Source organism: Thalassophryne amazonica, chromosome 15 (assembly GCF_902500255.1).
Source record: "Thalassophryne amazonica chromosome 15, fThaAma1.1, whole genome shotgun sequence".
Classification (NCBI taxonomy): domain Eukaryota; kingdom Metazoa; phylum Chordata; class Actinopteri; order Batrachoidiformes; family Batrachoididae; genus Thalassophryne; species Thalassophryne amazonica.
In genome coordinates, this window is record NC_047117.1 from 16,144,716 (window position 1) to 16,171,219 (window position 26,504).

Consider the following 26,504-nt stretch of genomic DNA (forward strand, 5'->3'; position numbering starts at 1 on the left):
ATGACTTTGACTGGACCCCAAACCCTTTATTCAGTCTGTTTTGAGACATTTGGGGTGGGATGTGCCCTTGTGTATTCAATGATGCAGGGCTGCATAACCCAACTGGGTTTGACCTTCAGCTCACAGACTGATGACCTGACAATCTCCTACAGAATTTTCCTGTCGTAATGATGACTCACGCTGAAACAGCAAAGCATCACCACACCTTCACACTACCACTGATGTATGACTGCAGCTACAATGTATTTACTCCTGTGGCAGCTTAATATCACAACAAGACCAGCATATTTTAAATAATTCCATGTTAGGCTCATCATTTGACAGATCATTACCCTGTAAAGCATGGTGCTCTTCATGGTGGTTTTTGTAAACGTTCCTTTTGGTTAGTAGTGGTGGATTTCCTTGGAATTCTCCCAGGGATATATGTTTTGCTTTTGACACTTTATAATGGTAAAAATACTGAACACTGACCTTAAGTGAAGTGTGCAAGGTCTGTAGTTTCTTCAGCAAGTGTACAGGTGGGTGGAGTAATCTGCTGGGCGTTGCTGCCTGTCGCACGTCCTCCTGTGCCCATGGATCAGCTGCAGGGTCAGCCCGGAACCACCATTCACCATTCACTCCTTTAATCCTGGAACATCTCGTGGTAGCGAAGCAGTGACAGGGGCGTCTCCCTGTCGCCCCCTGCAGCTGATAGGTGTTATCCTTCTGCAGCTGTTTACTGGGTTAGGTGTTCCTCCCACAGCTCTTGTCAATTTCAATTTATTTTCCTTTATATAGCGCAAAATCACAACAGAGTTGCCTCAAGGCGCTTCACACAGGTAAGGTCTAACCTTACCAACCCCCAGAGCAACAGTGGTAAGGAAAAACTCCCTCTGGGGAAGAAACCTCAAGCAGACCAGACTCAAAGGGGTGACCCTCTGCCTGGGCCATGCTACAAACATAAATTACAGAAACAATTCATAGAACAATTCACGGATGAATATACAAGAATTGCTGTTGGTGCACAGGACAGGAGGGTTGCCAACACGAATACAACTCCTGTCTCTGGATGGAGCTGCACCTTAAACAGAGAAAAAAACAGAATCAGGCATCAGAAAGACAAAAACAAAACAAACAAACTGTATAATTTGCCAGCATTAAACAACAAGAAAAACAGAAGAAATACTAAGGTGATCGCCGGCCACGAGCCCTAAACTTCACTAAAAGACCTAGAATTTACGTAAAGTTGAGGCCACAGCCCACTCCAGTTACTAATAACATGAATTAAAAGAGTAAAAAGTGTAAAACAAAACTGTACCAGTATGCTAGCCATATGAAAGGGAAAATAAGTGCGTCTTAAGTCTGGACTTGAAAATCTCCACAGAATCTGACTGTTTTATTGATGCAGGGAGATCATTCCACAGAACAGGGGCATGATAAGAGAAAGCTCTGTGACCTGCAGACTTCTTATTCACCCTAGGGACACAAAGTAGTTCTGCACCCTGAGAACGTAAAGCCCGGGCCGGGACGTAAGGTTAATTAGGTCAGCTAGGTAGGGAGGTGCCAGTCCATGAATAATTTTATAGGTTAGTAGCAGAACCTTAAAATCTGATCTCACTGGGACAAGAAGCCAGTGAAGGGATGCCAAAATGGGTGTAATGTGGTCAAACTTTCTGCTTCGTGTCAAAAGTCTGGCTGCAGCATTTTGAACCAATTGGAGAGCCCTAATGCTAGACTGCGGTAAACCAGAAAAGAGAACATTGCAGTAGTCCAACCTTGAAGAGATAAACGCATGGATCAGGGTCTCAGCAACAGCCATAGACAGGATGGGACGAATCTTCGCTATATTTTGCAAGTGGAAGAAAGCGATCCTCGTAATATTTCTAATATGCAGGCCTCCTTAACCAGATACTAAAGACACCTTGACACTTACATGAATTTGATCCCTGCACTGGCATGCCAGATTGCGTGCCAGTGCAGGGATCAGATACTTATTGGGATCCAGTGAATTCGCAGGATGTACCACAAAACAGACCGTTGAAACCAAATCAAAAGCTTGTTAAAAATCAAAATACGTTGCAAAGAAGTGCTGTAAATATTCATGCTTGGATTCAGTGAATACTCACAAGGTGGGTCTGCAGTTGATGGTTGATTTTATGGATATGAAGCCAGAACTTTTTAGTCACTGAACGGCAAGTTGATAGAACTAAGTCCTATTAAGAATGATCCCAGCGGGTTCCATCTGTTGTGAAAGTGTAGGAACACGGACCCACAACAGGGGGCGCAAATGAACGGACAATGGAGGAAGTCAAATAACAACACTTTACTGTTGTGAATAAGCACAACAAACACAACGGATTACAACAATAGACAAAGAAGTCAATTCACAAAAATGTGTCACGTGGGCAGGCTCGAAGATAAGAGACGTCTGTCCAAAGCAGAACCGGAACCACACGATTTCCTCCGCCACCGAACCCCGGGAATACTGGAGCCGCCAAGTCCCAAACTCCCAGGTGGCCACTGTCTCCGCGTGTCGGATCTGGTACTGCTGGCGAGGAACAAAAACAGTTAAATGTGGGTGCGTTTGCACCCAGCAACCCGTATGGTGGGAAAACCACCTCCACCTCTCGTTGGAAGAATGTCTGCTATAACGCACAAAAGTAATAAAGGGTTACTGTCAAAAAAAGACAACATAGTCAGCTGAGTACGGTACCTTCTAGGTAGAGCGATATCTCGGCAAAGAGGTGGAGATGTCGTCCTGCTGATATACCACTGCTGATCAGATGATTGGTGACAGCTGTTGTAGGTGATAAGTGACAGCTGTCACCCGGCTGCTCCTGTGAGGCGGCAGCGCCCTCTGGTGCCTGGAGCCCGCACTCCAGACAGGGCGCCCTCTGGTGGTGGTGGGCCAGCAGTACCTCCTCTTCAGCGGCCCACACAACACCATCCCCAGAAGAGCAGAGTAATAAAATGTACTTGCTGGAAATCAGGTGATCAGTCTTTTCTTGTCCAGAGAGTTCAAAGTCCTGTCTTCCTATCTGGTTTTAAGTCCAAAACTCCAATATTCAGTCAGTTGACTACTACAATTTGATGCTTCAAAATGTTTGAGTTACCAGGTTTTACAATGCAGGTGTGTCTACTGTAATTAACCCTAAAACTCAATTATTTCAGTTCCTTAGTTGACCAGGTATCTAAAATGGTTATGACTTTTTTTTTTATGGGTGATGTGTATAGGTGTTCGACAACTTATAATTTTCATTAAATAGCACTGTAATATGAAAACAATATTTTGTGTTTCTACGCTTGTTGCTTTATAATGAATTTGTTTGAACATCTGAGACAGTTTAGTGTGACAAATATGCAGAAACAGAAGAAGTCAGTAAGGGCAAAAGACTTTCTCTTCTGTGTTTTCTAATTTATTTTTAGAAGCTGTGAGGCAAAAATTGTGTGTGGAGTCAGACTTTTTAGTCACTTCATTTTCCTCATGGTTTCCTGTGATTTGTTACAAACATTGCCATTTTAATTAGGTAAATCTAATCACACTGCCGGCTCACCCAGGGGCGTAGGTTTGCATATGGACCATAGGGACAAGTCACAACCAATATTTTGGGATGGCAAAATAGTCCCTACCAATATTTAGCATTTTTTTAATTTAACAAAATCATTCACTATTTTTTTGCGAACTTAATACTATAATTTTAGTCGTCACGTTTTGTGTTTTCGACGTGACAGGGTTACCCATGTTGCAATTTCATTGGTTCACGTTCTTCTCACATGGACGTAAACAAAGCGCATCTCGTGGCAGGCAGCGCTTCATTTGTAAAGTGGGAGGTCCCGGAGCGCAGAGGATGGGTGGCTCCGGTGCAGTGTTGCCAGATGTACGATAATTATCGTATTTGTACGATAGTTTTGCCCTTTGTACGATGTACGATCAATAATGGGAAAAAATCCAAAATGTACGATAATTTCAGTTGGTTGCCCAAACACGCATCTCTCTCTGACACCCAAGAATCATTTTGCAGGTGTTGCACTCAGGCGGCATCAAAGACACACCACACACAGGGCTGCTGCTGGCTTTGGGCAACCGAGACAAAGTCATTTGAAAGCCCGCCCCCTCTCCATACAAAGTAATGAGATCCCATCCAATCTCTGCCGTGACAGGAAGATTCCCCAACCAACAACATCTTTTTTTTTTCCGAAACTTTATTTCAACAAATGCAATAACAAACGAACAAAACACAAGAGCAAAGAGATATACAAGAAAAATAAAAAAAGTTCAAGTTCCTTATGGAGGTGTCAACATTTTTTCTGTGTTCAACAAAATCTGCACAAGTGGCCATGGCATCGGATGATGACAGCGACCTCGAGGTTGAATTCGACTCTTTCTAGTCTGGTAATGAACACGTTTGTGTCCCTTCACAGAAAAAAAAAAAAATCTTTCTAGTCTGGTAATGCATTTGCTTGTGCATTTGCGTTCTTTTTGTGCCATAGTTTCCCCATTACTATAATTACTGTTTAAAAATGTGACATAAAATTCTTTGTAAATAAAAAAAAAAAAAGCTAAAATAGCTACGTTGTATGCGTTTTGTTTGTGTACGATAATTTCTCCCAAAATACGATAATTTTGAGGTTTTGGTACGATAGTTTCATATTTCATATCTGGCAACACTGCTCCGGTGCAGAAAAACAAGAAGGGTTGGGGGGGGGGGGGGGGGGGCTTGCGAACAATGCTGTGCGCCACACTTGTCCCTACCAAAGCTGAGACCAAACCTACGCCCTTGGGCTCACCACTGCAGATATGCTCAGATTTGACACATATGAAATTGTGATGTAATTTTACTACATGTTACCATTTTTGCTGTTTGTACAGTCAGAAAATACCTTTTGCTTAGACCATGAAAAAGCAAGATCTGCAATTTAACTCACAGGAATACATGCAGTAACTTACAAGTTTGTGTGATGAATATAAATATAAATATAAGTGATTAGAATTTGGTGCATCTGGTCACACTCGGTATTTAAATATCTACAGATTGTTATATTGACAACCATTTTGTCACGTAGAGGCAGACATCATGAATCATCTACACAACCAGTTACATATATAGTTGTGGACGTACGTTTACATGCACTCATCATGGCCGTGAATGTCACGCTAATTTTGAGCTGTTAATGATGTCCTTGAACTGTTCTTTACCAAGGTGGATGATTGTACAGTATATAACATGATTGACTTTCAAAAAGAAGAACTGGATGCACAAGTTTGAATTTATTTTGGATTTTCTCTAATCCTCAGAGTCAAAAGAATACAAACAGGCTCAAATTTCTACATACATTCACTGAAACATTTTAATAAGTGGTGCTGAAGGTTCTACACTGTCTTTTAATGTGACAAGGTCAAGGCAGACTGACTCCATGTTAGTGATAATGCTTGATTACAGCTGGTAGTTTCTCTTTTCCAGAATAAAAAGGATGTGCTTGACAGCACATGGACAAGCCAAATACTCCCTGGAGTAAAAGTTTTATTTTTGACACAAGGCCAAGACTGAGCTATCTGGCAACAATGACAAGATGTACAGTGCATCCACATTTTGTTATGTTACAGCCTTATTCCAAAATGGATGATATTCATTTTTTCCTCAAAATTCTACACACAATACCCCATAATGACAATGTGAAAAAAGTTTTTTGTTTAGATGTTTGCAAATATATATATATATATATATATATATATATATATATACAAGGTCTGTGATAAAACTAACGTACCTTTTTATTTTTTCAAAAACTATATGGATATGAATCACGTGCGAATACATCAGACAACCTTGAACCCTCGTGCGCATGCGTGAGTTTTTTCACGCCTGTCGGTTACGTCATTCGCCTGTGGGCTGGCTTTGAGTGAGGAGTGGTCTACCCCGCCCATCGGAATCTCTTTGTCTGACAACTTCCTGACGCATGTCGGGACGCAGCCGGCGTGGTGCAGCGCCACAGGAAAAACACCTCCGTGTTGATAACCATTTGTAAAAACCAGGTGGCTTTTGATGGCTTTCAGTTGAGTGAGTATCTGAGAAATTGTTTAACAGCTGGACATGTTCCAACTTGCCCTTAAGGTTTCCAACAGAGGTGTTTTTCCTGTGGTGGCGCGCGGCGCCGGCTGCGTCCCATTGCGCGGACCCATCCGCACTTTCTTTCATTACAAAATCTCCTTTAACAGTGGAATGTCCGGATAAACTGCTGATCCTGACCTCTTCTGAAAGTTCTCTGTTCTCTCACAATGTCCTGGGTCAACAGAGACTTAAATTTGGAAGCTTTCAGCTCGAAACAGGCAGACAGCGGTGGCTCAGGGAGCGTCGCGACGTCCCGCTCCGTGGGCAGTCCTTAAAGTGACAGCAACAGTCCATAATCTCTCATCAGCCATTAAAATTTTCACAGAAAACCAGCTGAATTTCTCGAATGGTGTCCACTTCGATGTGTCTCACAGTTTTTGAAAAAATTTTGATCAAGCAAAGCGCCAGTCTCTCAGGAAGTTGTCAGACAAAGAGATTCCAACGGGAGGGGTAGACCACTTCTCACTCAAAGCCAGCCCACAGGCGAATGACATAACCGACAGGCGTGAAAAAACTCTCGCATGCCCACGAGGATTCAAGCTTGTCTGATGTAATCGCACGTTATTCAAATCCATATAGTTTTTGAAAAAAATAAAAAGGTCCGATACTTTTCTAACAGACCTCGTATATATATATATATATACGAGGTCTCTTAGATAATAAACCGACCCTTTTATTTTTTTTTTTAACTATATGGATTTGAATGACATGCGATTACACCAATCATGCTTGAACCCTCGTGCGCATGCGTGAGTTTTTTCACGCGTGTCGGTGACGTCATTTCCCTGTGGGCAGGCCTTGAGTGAGATGTGGTCCCGCCCTCTCGGCTGAATTCCTTTGTTTCACACGCTGCTCGAGACGGCGCGCGTTGCTTTATCAAAATTTTTTCTGGACCTGTGAGGAATATCCGAGTGGACACTATTCGAGAAATTAAGATGGTTTTCTGTGAAAAGTTTAACGGCTGATGAGAGATTATGGGGTGTTTCTGTCGGTGTAAGGACTTCCCACGGAGCGGGACGTCCTGCAGCACTTCCAGGCGCTGTCGTCGGCCTGTTTCGAGCTTAAAACATCCTAATTTAAGGCTTAATTCACCCAGGACATCGTGAGAGAACAGAGAAGATTCAGAAGAGGCCGGCATGAGGAATTTATGCGGACATTCCACTGTTTAAGGACATTTTTTTAATGAAAGACGTACGCGCAAATTCGCCGAGTCGTTTCCGTGACGACTCGGCAAATCTGTGTGCGCCGCGACAGGAAAAACACCTCCGTGTTGAAAACCATTTGTAGAATTCAGGCGGCTTTTAATGGCTTTCAACAAGTGAGTAACTGAGAAATTGTTTAACAGCTTGGGCATGTTCCAACTTGCCCGTTAAGATTTCCAACGGAGGTGTTTTTCCTGCCGCGACCCCCCGCGGTCGGGTCCAGCCCGACATGCAACTCTGCCCGCACGTTCTTTCATTACAAAATGACCGTTAACAATGGAATGTCCGAATAAACTCCTCATGCCGACTTCTTCTGAAAGTTCTCTGTTCTCTGACGACTTACTGCGTCAACAGAGCCTGAAATGTGGAAGTTTTCAACTTGAAACGGCGAGACGCTGCCGCCTCGAAGCGCAGATCGCCGTCAGGCGCCGTGGACCGTCCTTAAAGCGACACTACCAGACCAAAATCTCTCATCAGCCGTTAAAATTTTTACTGAAAACCAGCTGAATTTATTGAATGGTGTCCACTCAGTTGTGCCTTACAGTTTTGAAAAAATTTTTATCAAACAAAGCAACAGTCTCTGAGCCATTCCTAAACAATGAAAAAAATCGACGAGCGGGTGGACGACTCCTCACTCAAAGACTGCCCACAGGCGAATGACGTAACCGACAGGCGTGAAAAAACTCTCACATGCCCACGAGGGTTCAAGCATGTCTGATGTAATCACACGTGATTCAAATCCATATGGTTTTTGAAAAAATAATAAGGTCGGATACTTTTCTAATAGACCTCGTATATATATATATATATATATATATATATATATATATATATATATATATATATATATATATATATATATATATATATATATATATATATATATATATATATATATATATACGAGGTCTGTCCGTAAAGTATCGTACCTTTTTATTTTTTTCAAAAACTATATGGATTTCATTCATATGTTTTTACGTCAGACATGTTTGAACCCTCGTGCGCATGCGTGAGTTTTTCCACGCCTGTCGGTGACGTCATTCCCCTGTGAGCACGCCTTGTGGAAGGAGTGGTCCCGCCCCCTTGTTGGATTTTCATTGTCTGGAAATGGCGGAATGAAAAGGACTTTTTTTCCATCAGAATTTTTTCAGAAGCTGTTAGAGACTGGCACCTGGAAACCATTCGAAAAATTTATCTGGCTTTCAGTGAAAATTTTACGGGCTTCACAGAGAATAAGGACTTTAACTACAGGTTTAAGGACCCCTTTAAAGGACGGTCGGTGCGCCGCGCTGCGAGCTGCGACGATGCGGCACAAACCACTGGATCATTTCTAAGCTGATGGCTCTGTGGATATGAGACCGTCGTGTGCTCTTTCTCTGGTTATCACAAGACCTGGACATCAGCCATTTTCCGGCAGATTTCACTTTTAACAAGAGATTTTGTCATGGAAAGCCGCGCGGAGGCTTCGCGCGTCACGACCGATTCGCTGATGAAGCGAGACAAAGGAACACCTCCGTTTCGGAGTGTTAGAGGACAAGTTGGGACATGTCCGACGAGGGGGCGGGACCACTCCTTCCACAAGGCGTGCTCACAGGCGAATGACGTCACCGACAGGCGTGGAAAAACTCACGCATGCGCACGAGAGTTCAAGCATGTCTGACGTAAAAACATATGAATGAAATCCATATAGTTTTTGATAAAAATAAAAAGGTACGATACTTTACGGACAGACCTCGTATATATTCACAGCCTTTGCAATGAAGCTCAGAATTGAGCTCAGGTGCATCCTGTCTCCACTGGTCAGCATTTAGATGTTTCTACAGCTTAACTGGAGTCCACCTGGGGTAAATTCAGTTGAATGGACATCATTTGGAAAGGCACACGCTTGTCTACATTTAACGTCCCACAGTTGACAGTGCATGTCAGAGTACAAACCAAGCATGAAGTCAAAGGAATTGTCTGTAGACCTCTGAGACAGGATTGTCTCGAAGGCACAAATCTGGGGAAGGGAACAGAAACATTTGTGCTGCTTTGAAGGTCCAAGTGAGCACAGTGGCCTCCAGCATCTCTAAATGGAAAAAGTTCAGATCCACCAGGACTCTTCCTAGAGCTGGCTGCCTGTTTAAACTGAACAATTGGGGGAGAAGGACCTTAGTCAGGGAAGTGATGAAGAATTTGATGGTCACTCTGTCAGAGCTCCAGAATTCCTCTGTGGAGAGAGAAGAACGTTCCAGAAGGGCAACCATCTCTGCAGCAATCCACTAATCAGGCCTGTATAGAGTGACCAGACGGAAGCCACTCTTAGTAAAAGGCATATGGCAGCCCAGCTGGAGTTTGCCAAAAAGGCACCTGAAGGACTCTCAGACCATGAGAAACAAAATTCTTTTGTCTGATGAGACAAAGATTGAAGTCTTTGGCATGAATGCCAGGCGTCATGTTTGGAGGAAACCAGGCACCATCCCTACAGTGAAGCATGTTGGTGGCGGCATCAGGATCAGCTTCAGACTGGTCAGGATTGAGAGGAAGATGAGTACAGCAATGTACAGAGACATCCTGGATGAAAACCTGCTCCAGAGTGCTCTTGACCTCAGACTGGGGCGATGGTTCATCTTTCAGCAGGACAATGACCCTAAACACACAGCCAAGATTGAACAAGCCTGATTGATCATCTCTGCAGAGATCTGAAAATGGCTGAGCACCAACACTCCCCATCCAACCTGATGGAGCTTGAGAGGTGCTGCAAAGAGGAATAGATAGATAGAAAGATAGATGTACCAAGCTTGAGGCATCATATTCAAGAAGATGTGAGGCTGTAATTGCTGCCAAAGATGCATCAACAAAGTATTGAGCAAAGGGTGTGAATACTTATGTACAGTGAGGAAAATAAGTATTTGAACACCCTGCGATTTTGCAAGTTCTCCCACTTAGAAATCATGGAGGGGTCTGAAATTTTCATCATGCATGTCCACTGTGAGAGACATAATCTAAAAAAAAAAAAAAAAAAAAAAAAAAGCCAGAAAACACAATATATAATTTTTAATTTTTTAATAACTTATTTGTATGTTACTGCTGAAAATAAGTATTTGAACACCTGTGAAAATCAATGTTAATATTTGGTACAGTAGCCTTTGTTTGCAATTACAGTGGTCAAACGTTTCCTGTAGTTTATCAGCAGGTTTGCACACACTGCAGCAGGGATTTTGGTCCACTCCTCCATACAAATCTTCTCCAAATCTTTCAGATTTGGAGTTTCAGCTCCCTCCAAAGATTTTCTATTGAGTTCAGGTCTGCAGACTGGCCAGGCCACTCCAGGACCTTGAAATGCTTCTTACGGAGCCCCTCCTTAGTTGCCCAGGCTGTGTGTTTGGGGTCATTGTCATGCTGGAAGACCCAGCCATGACCCATCTTCAATGCTCTTACTGAGGGAAGGACGCTGTTGGCCAAAATCTCGCAATACATGACCCCATCCATCCTTCCTTCAATACAGTGCAGTTATCCTGTCCCCTTTGCAGAAGAGCACCCCCAGAGTATGATGTTTCCACCCCCATGCTTCACGGTTGGGATGGTTTTCTTGGGGTTGTTCTCATCCTTTCCTTCCCACTGTAGCCAAGTGCTTGCTCACAGGGGGTCGTTTTGACCGTTGGGGTTTTACATAATTATTGTATGGCCTTGCCTTACAATATAAAGCGCCTTGGGGCAACTGTTTGTTGTGATTTGGCGCTATATAAAAAAAATTGATTGATTGATTGATCCTCTAAACATGGTAAGTGGAGTTGATTCCAAAAAGCTCTATTCTGGTCTCATCTGACCACATGACCTTCTCCTATGCCTCCTCTGGATCATCCAGATGGTCACTGGTGAACTTCAAACGGGCCTGGACATGTGCTGGCTTGAGCAGGGGGACCTTGCTGCCCTGCAGGATTTTAAACCATGACAGCATCATGTGTTACTAATGTAATCTTTGTGACCGTGGTCCCAGCTCTCTTCAGGTCATTGACCAGGTCCTCCTGTGTAGTTCTGTGCTTTCTCAGAATCATCCTTACCCCACAAAGTGAGATCTTGCATGGAATCCCAGACCAAGGGAGATTGACAGTCATCTTGTGTTTCTTCCACTTTCTAATAAATAATCATAACAGTTGTTGTCTTCTACCAAGCTGCTTGCCTGTTGTCCTGTAGTCCATCCAAGCCTTGTGCAGGTCTACAGTTTTGTCCCTGATGTCCTTAGACAGCTCTTTGGTCTTGGCTACGGTGGACAGGTTGGAGTGTGATTGATTGAGAGTGTGAACAGGTGTCTTTTATACAGATAACAAGTTCAAACAGGTGCAATTAATACAGGTAAAGAGTGCAGAATAAGAGGGCTTCTTAAAGAAAAAGTAACAGGTCTGTGTGAGCCAGAATTCTTGCTGGTTGGTAGGTGATCAAATACTTATTTGCAGCAGTAACATACAAATAAATTATTAAAAAAATTATACATTGTGATTTCCGGATTTTTTTTCTTTTTTTTTTAGATTATGTCTCTCACAGTGGACATGCACCTAAGATGAAAATTTCAGACCCCGCCATGATTTCTAAGTGGGAGAACTTGCAAAATTGCAGGGTGTTCAAATACATATTTTCCTCACTGTATGTGTGAGTTCTTAGTTTTTAAATTTTTAATAAATTTTCAAAAATCCAAAAACAAATCTATTTTCACATTGTGATTATAGGGTATTGTTTGTAGAATTTTGATGAAAAAAAAAATTCAGTCATTTTGGAATAAGGCTGTAACATAACAAATTTGACACCTGTAGCACCTGTAATTTCTAGCGCTGACTCATATTTGCTTCCGCGCCTGTCAAACAAATTAACCCTCAGGGATCCAGAAACATAAAATCTGGACTTGCTGTCAAGTCCATGGACTCCAGAGGGTTAACTAATTTACAAGTGGAGAAATGATATGGTTGCCAATCAGTGGACTATGAAAAAATATGGACACTATGACCACACTCACTTTCACTCTGCAAAAATGAAACCAAAAGTCTGTGTGTTCTTCCACTTTTAGTTAAATTCTTTGATACCATATTTGATGCCGTACTTACATGTATTGTGAGTGTTGGCGCACCCTCCCTGAGTCTAGCTCTGATGTGGAATCTAAGGGCCCTGTCCCACTGGCGTTTAGCAGGATTTGCGCATGAAATGAGGAGACAAAAGCTGAGCGTCCGCAGCAAAGGTGGGTGGAAATGCTGAATGTCGAATACATGCGAATACATGAGGAAGAAAAGCGGATATAACAGGGAACAGAAGCAAAGGCGACTGCGGAGGCGCCCCCATGAGGGGCACAGCGGCCGTGATGCACTCGCTTCATCTGTGCCCACTCTGTCTGCATTAGAGGATGACATTTTTCGGGAATTCCCATGGGTCACATGATTCCATTCCCGTGATTGGGATGGGACGGGAATAAAAATGAACTGGAGTGGGCAGGAACGGGAATGCCAAAAATAGATGATGATTTTCATCTATTTAATGCCGCGTGCACACTGGGCGCGATCAGACACTACAAATTCACGGGGGTTGCGTGGCGACGGACGCGCCTCCTTCGCCCGGTGTGTCGCTCTGCTTTTGCTGCGAAAATTCGCCCTGGTGCGTCATCAAATAGGAGGAGCTTCCATTCCGCTCACCGGCTCCGGTTGTCAGTCAAGTTAACATGACGGCCCTTGATCACACGGAGCGAGTTGTTGTGAAAAGTTCCCGATACAGAGAGTATCATTATTTGCTGCAGGAGCTGCGTCTGGATGATGGCTGCTTTCAGCAGTCCTTCCGCCTCTGCAGGACCCAGTTTGAGGACCAACTGTCCCGTTCACACGCGCACATGTAAACAATTAAAAAAAAAAAAGAAACTCCGCTGCTTGCTGCAGCTTGCTCTTCCACCAAAAAACTCTGTCATAATTGTGTTTAGAAACCAGTCACCATTTGTTCTATTATACGAGGTCTGTCAATAAAGTATAGGTCCTTTTTATTTTTTTCAAAAACTATATGGATTTCATTCATATGTTTTTACGTCAGACATGCATGAACCCTCGTGCGCATGCGTGAGTTTTCCACGTCTGTCCGTGACGTCATTCGCGTGTGAGCACTCCTTGTGGGAGGAGTCGTACAGCCCCTCGTCGGAATTCCTTTGTCTGAGAAGTTGCTGAGAGACTGGCGCTTTGTTTGATCAAAATTTTTTCTAAACCTGTGAGACACATCGAAGTGGACACGGTTAAAAAAATTAAGCTGGTTTTCAGTGAAAATTTTAACGGCTGATGAGAGATTTTGAGGTGATACTGTCGCTTTAAGGACTTCCCACGGTGCGAGACATCGCGCAGCGCTCTCAGGCGCCGTCGTCAGCCTGTTTCAAGTTGAAAACCTCCACATTTCAGACTCTATTGATCCAGGACGTCGTGAGAGAACAGAGAAGTTTCAGAAGAAGTCGGTTTCAGCATTTTATCCGGATATTCCACTGTTAAAGGAGATTTTTTTTAATGAAAGACGTGCGGACGGATTGCAGCGTCTGCTCGCAGCCGCCGCGATGCTCCGCCACAGGAATAACACCTCCGTTGGAAGCCTTAAGGACAAGTTGGAACATGCCCAGCTGTTAAACAATTTCTCATATACTCACTCCACTGAAAGCCATCAAAAGCCGCCTGGATTTTACAAATGGTTATCAACACGGAGGTGTTTTTCCTGTGCCGCAGCACCGCGCCGGCTGCGTCCCGACGCGCGGACCCGTCTGCACGTCTTTCATTAAAAAAAATCTCCTTTAATAGTGAAATATCCGGATAAAATGCTGAAACCGACTTCTTCTGAAACTTCTCTGTTCTCTCACGACTCCTGGATCAATAGAGCCTGAAATGTGGAGGTTGTCTCACAGGTTTAGAAAAAATTTTGATCAAACAAAGCGCCAGTCTCTCAGCAACTTCTCAGACAAAGGAATTCCGACGAGGGGCTGGACGACTCCTCCCACAAGGAGTGCTCACAGGCGAATGACGTCACCGACAGGCGTGGAAAAACTCACGCATGCACGCGAGGGTTCAAGCATGTCTGACGTAAAAACATATGAATGAAATCCATATAGTTTTTGAAAAAAATAAAAAGGACCTATACTTTATTGACAGCCCTCGTACATCTGTGTAGTTAATAAGTAAAATAATCTCCATTCGCTTGCGTGCGCACGTAACATAAAAAGAAAAAGAGACTCCGCTCCTGCTGCTGCGGGGCTGCTGCTCGCTCCAAAAACTCTGTCATAATTGTGAAATAAAGGACAAAAGAGACATAAGTTCACATCTTCAGTCAAACTCCAGACATCTCCACGTCACTACATATTCAGTCCCTGATTGATCATCATGGCGCGAGACATACGGGAGTAGGACTGATTTTGAGTGGGAGCGGGATGGGATTGGGAGTCATCTTTACAGGAGTGGGACGGGATGGGATTCATTTTTTTACTCCAGTCCAGGACTGGGACAGGATGGGATTTTTTTTCTGGGAGCGGGATGGGACGGGAGTGAAAATCCACTCCCGTGTCATGCTCTAGTCTGCATGCGCGACATACCATTTGCGACCGTGATGTGGCCGTGCTGGGCACGCGTCATATCTGTTTTGCACGCTGTCCCGGTCCGCCGCCAAGCCGCGCCAACCCGTCGGTTGCGGATATCAGCAGATGACAGGGGATATGCGGCGCGTTGGTTGTGTATGTCCTGCGTATGTCTTCAGTATGTGTTCAGGCAGTGATCCTGCTGCGGACATGCGTGCCTCTGCGGATGATCATGGACGTGTTCGGATGGCGGCCGACTCATACAGGAATGTTACATGGTTATTGCGGTTGTTTGGTGGATGTGGGCCACGTTTGTGCGCATTCCATCCGCAAATCCTCCTAAACGCCAGTGGGACAGGGCCCTAAGCTGAAGTGAGACCATCTGATTCCATTCTGGAGCTGATCCATACTCACTGGAATATCCTGTAATATAATATGGATATTAAGATGACATAAAACAACACATGGCATCTCAGGAAAGTGTTAATATCTCTGTACTTTGAAGTTTTGTTTTGACCTTTATCTCTTTGGTTTTTGTGGGTAAGTTGGACTGACTGTCCTGTACAGCAGCCACAGTCATTTTTTTAGGAGTTGTCATATCGTCTGTGCTGCTCTCATTACTTCTAAATGTTCAGTTTGTCCTTTGGTTATGACCTTTAACCTTATGTCACATGGTTTGAGCGCGTGAGCATTTTGGCAATCCTGCTGAACTGTGTGACCCTGGGGATGTTCCAACCTTGTGGCCACACCCACTTCCTGCTGCAGGTACAACACAGGCGCACACACATATAATGTGAAATTAAAACTAATTATGTGCAGCAATGAAAAGGTTTTGGTTTTCACTGACTTAATCAGTTTACAATAATCCTCTCTGCGTGTGTGTGTGTGTGCGTGTGTGTGCGCAGGCTCTGGATGATGGGATCTTTGTGTTTTTCGCCGGGGAGATGCTGGTCAAGATGGTGGCTCTTGGGGTCATAGGTCACAGCGGTTACCTAGGCGACACATGGAACAGATTGGACTTCTTCATAGTGATCGTGGGGTGAGTGTTTGACAGGCGTACATACTCTCACGTGCATGTACGTAAACACAGCTGACATTAAATATGAGCCAATTTTGTGTGTGTGTGTGTGTGTGTGTGTATATGTGTGTTTTGTGTGAAGCTTAGACACTTGTTTAATGCCAGTTAAATGTCAGGATTGTGTGTCTGTGTGTGTGCATGTGTAGGCTCTGCAGAATGACAATAGCATCATTCTGTCCTGAGAGACGCAGACCTCAGTGATTGGTAGTTGAAAGGTTTTGTGTCCCAGACACTGTGCCTTGTTGGACTCCCTGTAGACATACCAGGTTTGCCAAGGTCAGGCTGATCAGGGTGCCAGTGACACATTGGTGGTTTTCCCTCTCCACAGAATGCTGGAATACTCACTTGATGGACACAATGTCAGCCTGTCGGCTATCCGGACTGTCCGTGTTCTTCGCCCACTCCGAGCCATCAACCGCGTTCCCAGTGAGTTTTTTTTTCCCATCTGTTTTTCTCAAACCTGCAGCACAGCCAGGAAGCAGTAGGGTGTTTCATTGTGCTGATGTGCTCCGGCACATTGGATTTGAAATGAAACGGTGAGGTTGAAGTGCTGACTTATGGCTTTAAGGCTGTTTGAGAGTGTGCAGAGCCACATTAGGTGAACAGTGGAGTCTGGACTTTTTGCACATCGTCCACAAACGGAAGGAGTCAAGTCACAGACAGCACAACAAATGGGTTTTTTGGACCAAAACTGAAATGTCACCTGACCTCATTCCAAGTGAGAAGTGAAATTGGTGGCGGTATCGGCCTGGCAGGGCATTATCAGCGAAGATCCCATGAGTCCACAGATGCCTGTGGGTCAGTGACTTCACACATTCAATTGCAGGGGATTGGAAAACAGAATAATCCAATCTTTACACCTGCTGATCAGTTTCTTGCCTTTAAACATCACAACAAGCACAATATTTTGACGCCTACTGAAGCTCTGAACGTTGCAACTTGTGCATTTAAGTCTGTCTGAGACATTTCTCAACGTATTTAATCTTTTATATGATAAAAACTGCCCTGTAAAACGATACAATAATGACCATAAATGCAAGAACAGTCCGTGGGTCACTACAGGGTTACAAAAGGCCTGCAAAAAAAAAAAAAAAAGTTATATAGGAAGTTCATAAAGCTCCAAACGGCAGAAGCAGATGTAAAGTATAAAAACTATAAAAATAAGTTAAATAAATGGTCTCATAAGAAATGGACATAAAAATGCAAATTATCCAGAATACTTCATTGAGAATGACAAGACCATAGACAACATGGAGAATGTGGTTGATGGTTTTAACAAATTCTTTGTAAATGTATGTCCAGAATTGGTGGCTAAAATCAAGGAGCCAGAGATAGCAGAGGGTGGGGCTAATAGTAGTATGGGGAATAGAAATCCAAGTACAAGCTTCGTAAAAGCAGCTGATGAAAAAGAAATCATAGACATAGTACGAAATTTTAAAGATAAAACATCCACTGATTGGAATGGCATATACATGAATACAGTAAAAACAGTTATTGAAGGAATTGCAAAGCCACTAACCCATATTTGCAACCTGTCTTTTCAATATGGTGAATTCCCAACAAAATGAAAGTAGTAAAAGTAATACCATTGTTTAAATCTGGAAATAGACAGATTTTATGACCTATAGGCCTGTTTCTTTGCTCTTCCAATTCTCCAAGATACTCGAAAAACTTTTTAATAACAGACTGGATACATTTATTGAAAAACATCATTTGCTGACTGAGAATCAATATGAATTCCAAGCAGGCAGATCAACAGCATTGGCAGTCATACAACTAATAGAGGAAATCATAAATAATGTTGACAACAGAAAACTTGCTCTGGGTGTATTCCTTGATTTAAGCAAAGCTTTTGACACTATTGATTATAAAATATTATTAGACAAAATGGAAAGGTATGGTATTAGAGGGATAGGGTTGAGCTGGCTGAGGAGCTATCTAAGAAACAGGAAACAATATGTACAAATGGGTGCGCACAAATCACACTACATGGATATCACTTCTGGGGTACCACAAGGGTCAATATTAGGACCTAAGCTGTTTATTTTATACATCAATAGTATATGTAATGTTTCATTATGGTTGGACAAAAGCAAATTATCATTGAATTTAGAGAAAACAAACATGATGTTGTTTGGAAGAAAATCCATGAATGTTCAAGTAGACCTGATTATAAACAATACACACATAGAAAGAGTATACCAAAATAAATTTCTTGGAGTGATCATACACAGCAAAACCAACTGGAAACCTAATGTAAGCCATGTCAGATCAAAACTGGCAAAATACACTGCAAAATACATACTGGACCATAAAGCCTTACACATACTATACTGTTCATTACTTTTACCATATCTGTGTTACTGTGTGGAAGTATAGATAAACAACTACAAAAGCACCCTGCAGCCACTATGCATACTACAGAAAAGAACACTAAGGATAATAAATAAAGTGGGATATAGAGAACATACCAACCCACTATGTGTAAAATCAGACATCTTGAAGTTTTTGGATTTGGTCAAATTTAAAACATCACAAATCATCTACAAAGCCAGAAAAAAAATTACTGCTGAAAAAACAACAACAACAAAAAAAACAAAAACAAAATCTATTCATGGAAAGAGAAGGAGGCTATCATTTGAGAGGAGAACTGAACTTCAAAAAGAATAGAAGTCGAACTTGTAAGAGGAGGATGTGCATATCAATCTGTGGGGTGGATTTGTGGAACAAATTGGAGCTAGAGCTCAAACAGAGCACCAATCATTTTATAAAAGAATGTACAAAAAAACTATCTTAAGTGCTTACAGTGTTCACTAAAGTATTCAAAATGGTAAAAGAAACTGACATGTACCAGTACCGGTGATTAATTGTGATTGTTTTCATATTACTGTTCGTATTCTGACAGAAATGTTTTATTTTTAATATTGACACGGTATGAATAGGTTAGGGCATTTAAAAGCTAGATAGCTTCAACCTTGACCTTTTACACTCAGCTACGTTTTGTTTTTTCAGTATATTCATTATGTATTTTCTTTTTTTGTTTGATTTTATCTATTCATTCATCTATTTTCTGTTATTGCATGAGTTTGCTGATAGAAATAAATAAATCAAATCAAATCAAAATCAAATATCGCTGGACAATACAGGACACATAAAATTAACGCCATCTCACAATGGTTAAAACTTTTTCAAACTAGAGGAGCACTCAGTCCAACAAATTCCTTTGACTGTACAGTACTATTTTGTGTAACAATTCACAGATATGAATCAAAAATTGATTTTACAAACAAAGTTAAAACAACATCGAGACACAGATTCCTGAATCAATCTAAATATTCTACGAACTGAGTAACGACTCATGTCAATGTTATAAATTGGTTGAGTTAAACGCATGCTATATCTGAATTTCAAACTCTCGCAAAATTTCAGCGGTCAGTGCACAGCTCTCATTAACTTTACGAAGTAAAAACAAAATCAACATGTCCAATTGTGGTAGGCGGTACAACGGGTACATGTACACCTTTAAACTTTATGTTTGGTTCACAAATTAATAATCTCATAATGGTTCAGAAAGGGAATGTTATGCTATTTATGCTATGCTAAAAGGCTAAAAACAGCTTGACTTCTTCTTCTGGGCTTCTCCAATTTTGCACTTTCTGTTACTTGTATGTGATGCTGCCCCCAGTGGTGAATCAAAGTGTAAACATGCTACAGCATCCAAGCAAAAATCAGAAGAGGTTCCATGCTTTTTCATGAAATATGTATTTGAAGTTAATCAGTGCTGTTTCTGATTTATTCCAGTTTATCATGGAAAACAAATGTTGAACAAATAATTGCATGGAATTGTGTCCTATTGCAATGAATTGCACTGAGTTTAATTATTCTTTAATAACAGCAATGTCCTTGAATCACGTGGTAGCGCTTGTATCTAGCTATGTATTGTATCATTCTGTAAGACAGTGAAGTACACTCATACTGTCCACCTACCTCTGTACAGCCAGTGCTCAGAAGCAGAATTCACATTTATACTGCATTATGACTTCATCTGACACTGCTCATCAGACTTTTCTCAGATGACATATATAGCAAAATGCATTGATTAATGTAGAGTTTGCAGTGAACAATGTTACAGTTCTCAGTCAGCCATCGAATGTGGTGTTTGTATTATTAGAGAGCGCTCACAGAATGGAGCCATTTCCATTTAATCTGACGTTCATGACTTTTTGTTGTAAATGTGCCTGAGTCACATGGGAGACAATACTGGATTCCAAACAATGAATTGTTAACATCTGGTCTCTCTCTCGTTCTCTCTCTCTCTCTCTCCATCTATCTATCTATCTATGTTGCATATATATGGTGCATTCAAAAAGTATCCAACCTTATTTATCCCATAGAAACAAATAAAGCATGCAAGTTTTCTTTGGTGGGGACGTGTAGGGAACCTTCTTGCATGTGTGTGAATTTTTTCATGCCGACAGAGCACATCAGTCACTCACAGTCAGCCTTGAACACATGTACTGAGCACTTTTTTGCTATAACGTGAAGGAAATCAAATTTTGTCAGAAGCTTGGTGATACCCAAGCAGAAACCAATCGCACGTTTCAGCAGGCCTTTGAAGATGATGCCACAAGCGTAAAGCAACTAACAGAGTGGTGTAACGGCTTCAAAAATGGGTGCACATCAGTGGAAAGCGATGCACATTCCAGTAGATCATCCACAAGCTGAAATGACCAAGTTATTAACAGAATACGGACTTTCGTCATGAATGACCATCATTCAAGAACTTGCGGATGAGGTGGGCATGAGCACAGCTTTGGTAAATTCCATTTTGCCAGAGAATTCAAGCTTGCGGAGAGTGTCAGCAAAATTTGTGCCAAAGCTGCTAATGGTGGAGCAGAAGTAACTGTGTCTGTAAGTCTCGCAGGACATTCTGGAATGTGCAAACAGCGACCCTGACTTCCTGAACACCGCTATCATCAGTGATAAGACATGGATTTACAGGTATGACCCGGAAACCAAATTTCAGTCATCTCAGCTTGGGACTCCGACGAGGGGGGTCGCATCTGTTCCACTCTCCCTTATCTCTGTTCTTTGATTTTAACCTTCAAGTCCCTACTTCACCAGACTGTGAATTCCTCAAATTAGATTAGATTCTGGATCTATTGGACTACTATTGGATTAACCATGGAATTGATCAGCTGGTCTCTGAATGCTATTGACAGCATTTTTTCTCAGGACCAGGGATCCTACCTGCTCGGATGTAACGTATCCTGCGGGCTATATTCTCGACTCCTGGAGTTCCTGGCGTGTGGCATGATGGTGCCTTTCTCCGTTGAGGACGTCAAGGATTTATTCATTTTTGGTCTTATGGTAGCAGGGCTGGTACTTTTTGGCTTATGTGCTGCCCTGATCTACCGGAAAATTGGCAAGACGGCATCATCAAGAACCACGGCCCCTCGCTTGTCCGTCATGACAAGGTTGGCAAGGCAGTGCATTCTCAGACTGCAATCACTCTCGAACTCAGACGCAAATTGGATGAGATCTTGGAGCAGATGCGTGCCTTGCAATTGAAGTTGAAGATTTCAGAGGCCGGTGAATATTCTTAATTCATAACTGGGAATATTCTTAATTCATAATTGGGATTTGGTTGTGCAAATGGAACTGTTAAAAAGTGTTTTTCACTGCTCAAACCATAACATTACAGGCTTATCAAGCCTGAAGGTCAAACTGCCCGACTGTTTTCCTCCAGAGGAATTTTTTTCGGCCTGGGGAACACTGGCTGTTTCTTATCTCAACTCACAAAGACAATAAACTACTTTTCACAGGACTGAAGCATGATCTATTCCCTCCCCCCACCGGCCCCCTATCCCCTAGCAACACTCCCCTTTCCAGCGCCTGCTAACGTCACTCCTTTCTCCTTCGGCGGGGGAGGTGCAGTTTTAGCTGCAGCCCACGTTTTTTCCCCCCAAGCTGACGGCGGTGCATCTCAGGGTTGGTGCATGGCCTTCACCCACTTGCCTCAATTCAGATAACGGACTTCTTCAAACTTAGTGCACATAAACAATGTCAAATTTATATGTGTTATCTTTAATTCTGATGTGTGCCATTATTACGGTAAATGAGTAATAATTGTGGACTAATTGCTGTCTGAGGTAACTGGAGTGTAAATGCAATTTCTCCACTGTGAGATCAATAAAGTATATCTCTCTCAATGGAAACACCCAACATCACCAAGGCCAAAGAAAGCACAGCAGGTGCGCAGCAATGTCAAAGTCATGTTGACCATTTTCTTTGACTCCTGTTGGGTGGTGGATCATGAGAACACAACAGAAGGCCAAACTATTCATAAAAAGTATTACTGGGAGGTCCTATGTCACCTTTGTGATGCCATTCGCTGCAAACAACTAAATCTATGGTAAGGAAAAGTTGGCAGTTCCATCATGACAAGGTTCCTGCCCATTCTGCTCAGCTGATTGAGGCCTTCATGGCCAAATGGAACACTTCTGTTATTCGTCAGGGTCCCTACTCTCCTGACATGGCTCCCTCTGATTTTTGGCTGTTCCCTAAGATCAAAAGGACACAAAAAGGGAAAAAGACATCATACAGAATGTGATAGCTCAGCTGGACAACACTCCAAAAGAGGCCTTCCAGAAATGCTTCCAACAATGGCAAAACCGCTGGGAGAAGTGTGTGCAGTCCGAAGAGACTACTTCAAAGGGGACTGGGATTTCAGGGCCCCTCATGACTAATTTAATTTTTTTACAGCCAAAGGTTGGGTACTTTTTGAATATATATATATATATATATATATATATATATATATAATATATATATATATATATATATATATATATATATATATATATATATATATATATATATATATTATATATATATATATATATATATATATATATATATATATATATATATATATATATATATATATATATATATATATATATATATATATATTATATATGTGTGTGTGTGTGTGTGTGTGTGTGAAGAATCCAGAAGTCTAAAATTAACTATTTCAGGTTAAAATTTGGAAAAAAAAAAAAAAAAAAAAAATAATAATAATAATAAAAACGTGGGATTTGGTGTATATATACTCCATTAAGGAATCATGGTAGACTGAAGAAACATAAACATGATAACAAACAATCCCAAATATAGCATTAAAAAAGTACAACAAGACCTCTTTAAAGCTGAAAGGATGACTTTAACCTGCAGTCTGATTTTAAGTACAGCAGATTGGCATCATTGTCTTATAATAGTGTGTTTTCTTTTCTTCTCTACAAGAATCTCTTTTGATGGACACATGAATAAATAAATGGTACAGTGAACAAAGCCCTGACAATCATTGTGATGCATGTGTAGTTCTGAACTCTTCAGCATTAAAAACTGCCAGTGCGCGACTTTTCATTTTCTGCTCTGCTGTGAGACCTTGGAATGACTTAGACTGAGTTCTTTTTAAAATTTGTTGAAAAATTTGTCTTAAGTCAAGAAAATGGAAGTAAGATTGTGTATCTCCTCTCTTCAGCAGATTGGAGGGGAGACCAGCTGTCTGTGTTTGAACTTTAATTACGTGCTGTTCAGTTCATCACCCGGCTTGTGTTTTGTGCTGAATACATTATTGGAATTCCACTCTGCGTATTAGGCCAGCAATTAAAATGAATGACAGTTTGTGTTGGTTTACCTGCACATGCAGATCTTAGTTCTGTGCATTCTGTGTGTGTGTGTGTAGGTATGCGTATCCTGGTGACTCTCCTCCTCGACACGCTCCCCATGCTGGGCAACGTGCTGGCGCTGTGCTTCTTTGTCTTCTTCATCTTTGGCATTGTTGGCGTGCAGTTGTGGGCGGGGCTGCTGAGGAACCGCTGTTTCATGGGCGAGGATGTCAAGACGTGAGTTACTATAGTAACCGACAGATGCCACATCCAAAGATACACTGGAGTTATTTACTCTGACCTTGGTGTCAAAAGTTCGGTTGTCGATCACCAGTGATTAGCTTCTTTCTCTCGGGTATGAGTTCAACAAGCCGATCGATAGCAGTAATAGTCTGATCCTGTTTGTTTTCCGCTCAGTGGTAAACGCATCATAAGAGATCACAAATCACGGGATTAAAGGAGCTGAGGGATTTGTGTGTCGATACTCAGGAGATTTGGGATCAGTGGCTGTTCATGCTGCTCTCGCTCACATGATCCCTCATGTCACGGTTGATCACCATCTGACACAGTCACATTGTCTCTCTGCCTCTCTGTCTCACACATGCTCATAAATTTGGTCACATAATATTACATAACCTCAGAGGATGTTGCCTTCGCCGCCTGTCCTCACATCTGCTCAGTTGTTCCTTTTAGATAATAATGATTACAGCTATTACCTGGTATTTGCATGTGTTTTTTTTTATTTATTTATTTTTGGTTTTGTTGGTTTTTCCGTTACATTTAATTACTGTATTAATTATAATTATATAACTATGTATCTGTAATTATAATTATATAACAAAGTTTTTGCTTAACAGTCTGTGAGTATTAAGGCTACCAGAAAAAAAAAAAAAAAGCAAGAACAGATACAGGAACTGAGATTTAATATTTTGAAGAAAAAGGTCGTAGTGAGTTGCTTTCCTTGTTATTGTTCAGTGTTTTATGTGCAACAGCTGTTGCCAGCTAACGCAAATCAAAAAATGCATTAAAATGTCAAAAACAAAATTAAGTTGAAATATTATCAAGAAAAGTATTTGTTGTAGTATTTTTTACAAAAAGAATACGAAATTACAATGTACCAAAACATAGAAATATTATGACACACACACACACACACACACACACACACACACACACACACACACACACACACACACACACACACACACACACACACACACACACACACACACACACACACACACACACACACACACACACACACACACACACATCCTTAAATTCCAGATTGATAAACAACATTGTGTATGCATGTCAAAAGTTTATTTCTCACATATTGTGGCCATTTGTGTTTTGTTACTTTTCCAGCTTTGCACTTGTGTCATGGCTTTACTGGTTTGGCACTGATACTGTCCTCATGGTTGACATGAGCAGTGGTGGGCACAGTGAACCAAAAAGTTAGCTTCGATAACCATTAATCAGATAACTGAAAAGTTATCTTTTATGATGATAAACCGATAAACTGCTAAAAAATGTTTCTTTATTACAGGTAACTGATAACCGATAACTATTAGTATTGATTCTGACACCACCACATCAGATGACACTGTCGGCTTCTGATAAACCAGTTTCACTTTAAGCGTCACAGGGGCTGCTGGGTAAATTCAAGGATCACAAACACAAAGAACACACGAAAAATGAATAAATAAAAAAATAAAACTCCAAACACTGTCATCATCTTTCAAAATCAGTAAAACACAGTATTAGAAGTCACAGTTTATCTCAGTATTAGATACACCGTCATTTACGAGCTAAAAGCTGCCACTTTTTTTCACAGGCTTTCACCTCTGCGTCTTAAACAACCGAAATACGTCCATTAATGCATTGATTGGCAGAATAAAAGAGACATAGTAAATATAAATTCTTACCTGTTAGTTTCAGTGGGATTTATCTGAAAAAATAATCGTCCTGAGATCCAAAAGGGTCTAAACTGTTGTGTGGGCCGCTGAAGAGGAGGTACTGCTGGCCCACCACCACTAGAGGGCGCCCTGCCTGGAGTGCGGGCTCCAGGCACCAGAGGGGGCTGCCGCCTTACAGGAGCAGCCAGGACGACAGCTGTCATCCATCACTGGAGACAGCTGATCCCAATCAATACGGAGGTATATCAGCAGGACGGCATCTCCACCTCATTTGCCGAGATATCGCCATACCAAAGAGGTAACAACTCTCAGCCGTTCGTGTGCTTATACATAAGTATTGTTCTGTACGTGTTTTTGCAGGAGTACCTGTTTAATCTCTAGACAGCAGGAGCTGGTGACTGGGAGCTAGGACTGCACTCCATTTCCCCCTGAGAGATAACTGCTTACTCTGCACATTCTTGATTGTTGTTGACGAGAGGTGGAGGTGGACTCTCCACCCTCCGTGTTGCTGGGTGCAGCCGCATCCACACCTGACTGTTTCTGTTTCTTGCCAGCAGTACCGGATCCGGCGAGCGGAGGCAGTGGCCACCTGGGAATTCGGGACTTGGCGGCTCCAGTATCCCCGGGGTCCGGTGGCGGAGGAAATCGGGTTGGTTCCGGTTCGACTTGGACAGACGTCTCCTATCGTCGAGCCTGCCCACACGACACCTTTGAATTAGACTCAATCTCCCTATTGTTATCAGTTGTATTTGTTGTGCCTTTTTTCACAACAGTAAAAACAGTGTTATTTGATTCCTCCATTGTCCGTTCATTTTCGCCCCCTGTTGTGGGTCCGTGTTCCTACACTTTCACAACAGGATATCTCGGCCAGCGTCATGGATTCCGAGGGGCGTCAACCGGCTGTTGAACGGCCAATGGAAGAACAGGACGCGCAGGCGTCCGCAGGAGGGGTAATCGGTGAGTTGCAGCGGATCCTCACCGCTTTCACGAC

General features: G+C 42.1%; 1 protein-coding gene across 2 annotated transcripts in view; it reads left to right on the forward strand.

The window, feature by feature from the left end:
• Nucleotides 1–26,504, forward strand: part of LOC117525734 (voltage-dependent T-type calcium channel subunit alpha-1I-like) — a 219,233-nt gene that overhangs the window by 47,914 nt on the left and 144,815 nt on the right. For both annotated transcript variants that reach the window (XM_034187666.1, XM_034187667.1), the window contains exons 3-6: nt 15,515–15,608; nt 15,749–15,882; nt 16,250–16,347; nt 23,672–23,831. In XM_034187666.1, the coding sequence (XP_034043557.1) occupies nt 15,515–15,608; nt 15,749–15,882; nt 16,250–16,347; nt 23,672–23,831 (486 nt within the window). The remainder of the gene's footprint in view (nt 1–15,514; nt 15,609–15,748; nt 15,883–16,249; nt 16,348–23,671; nt 23,832–26,504) is intronic.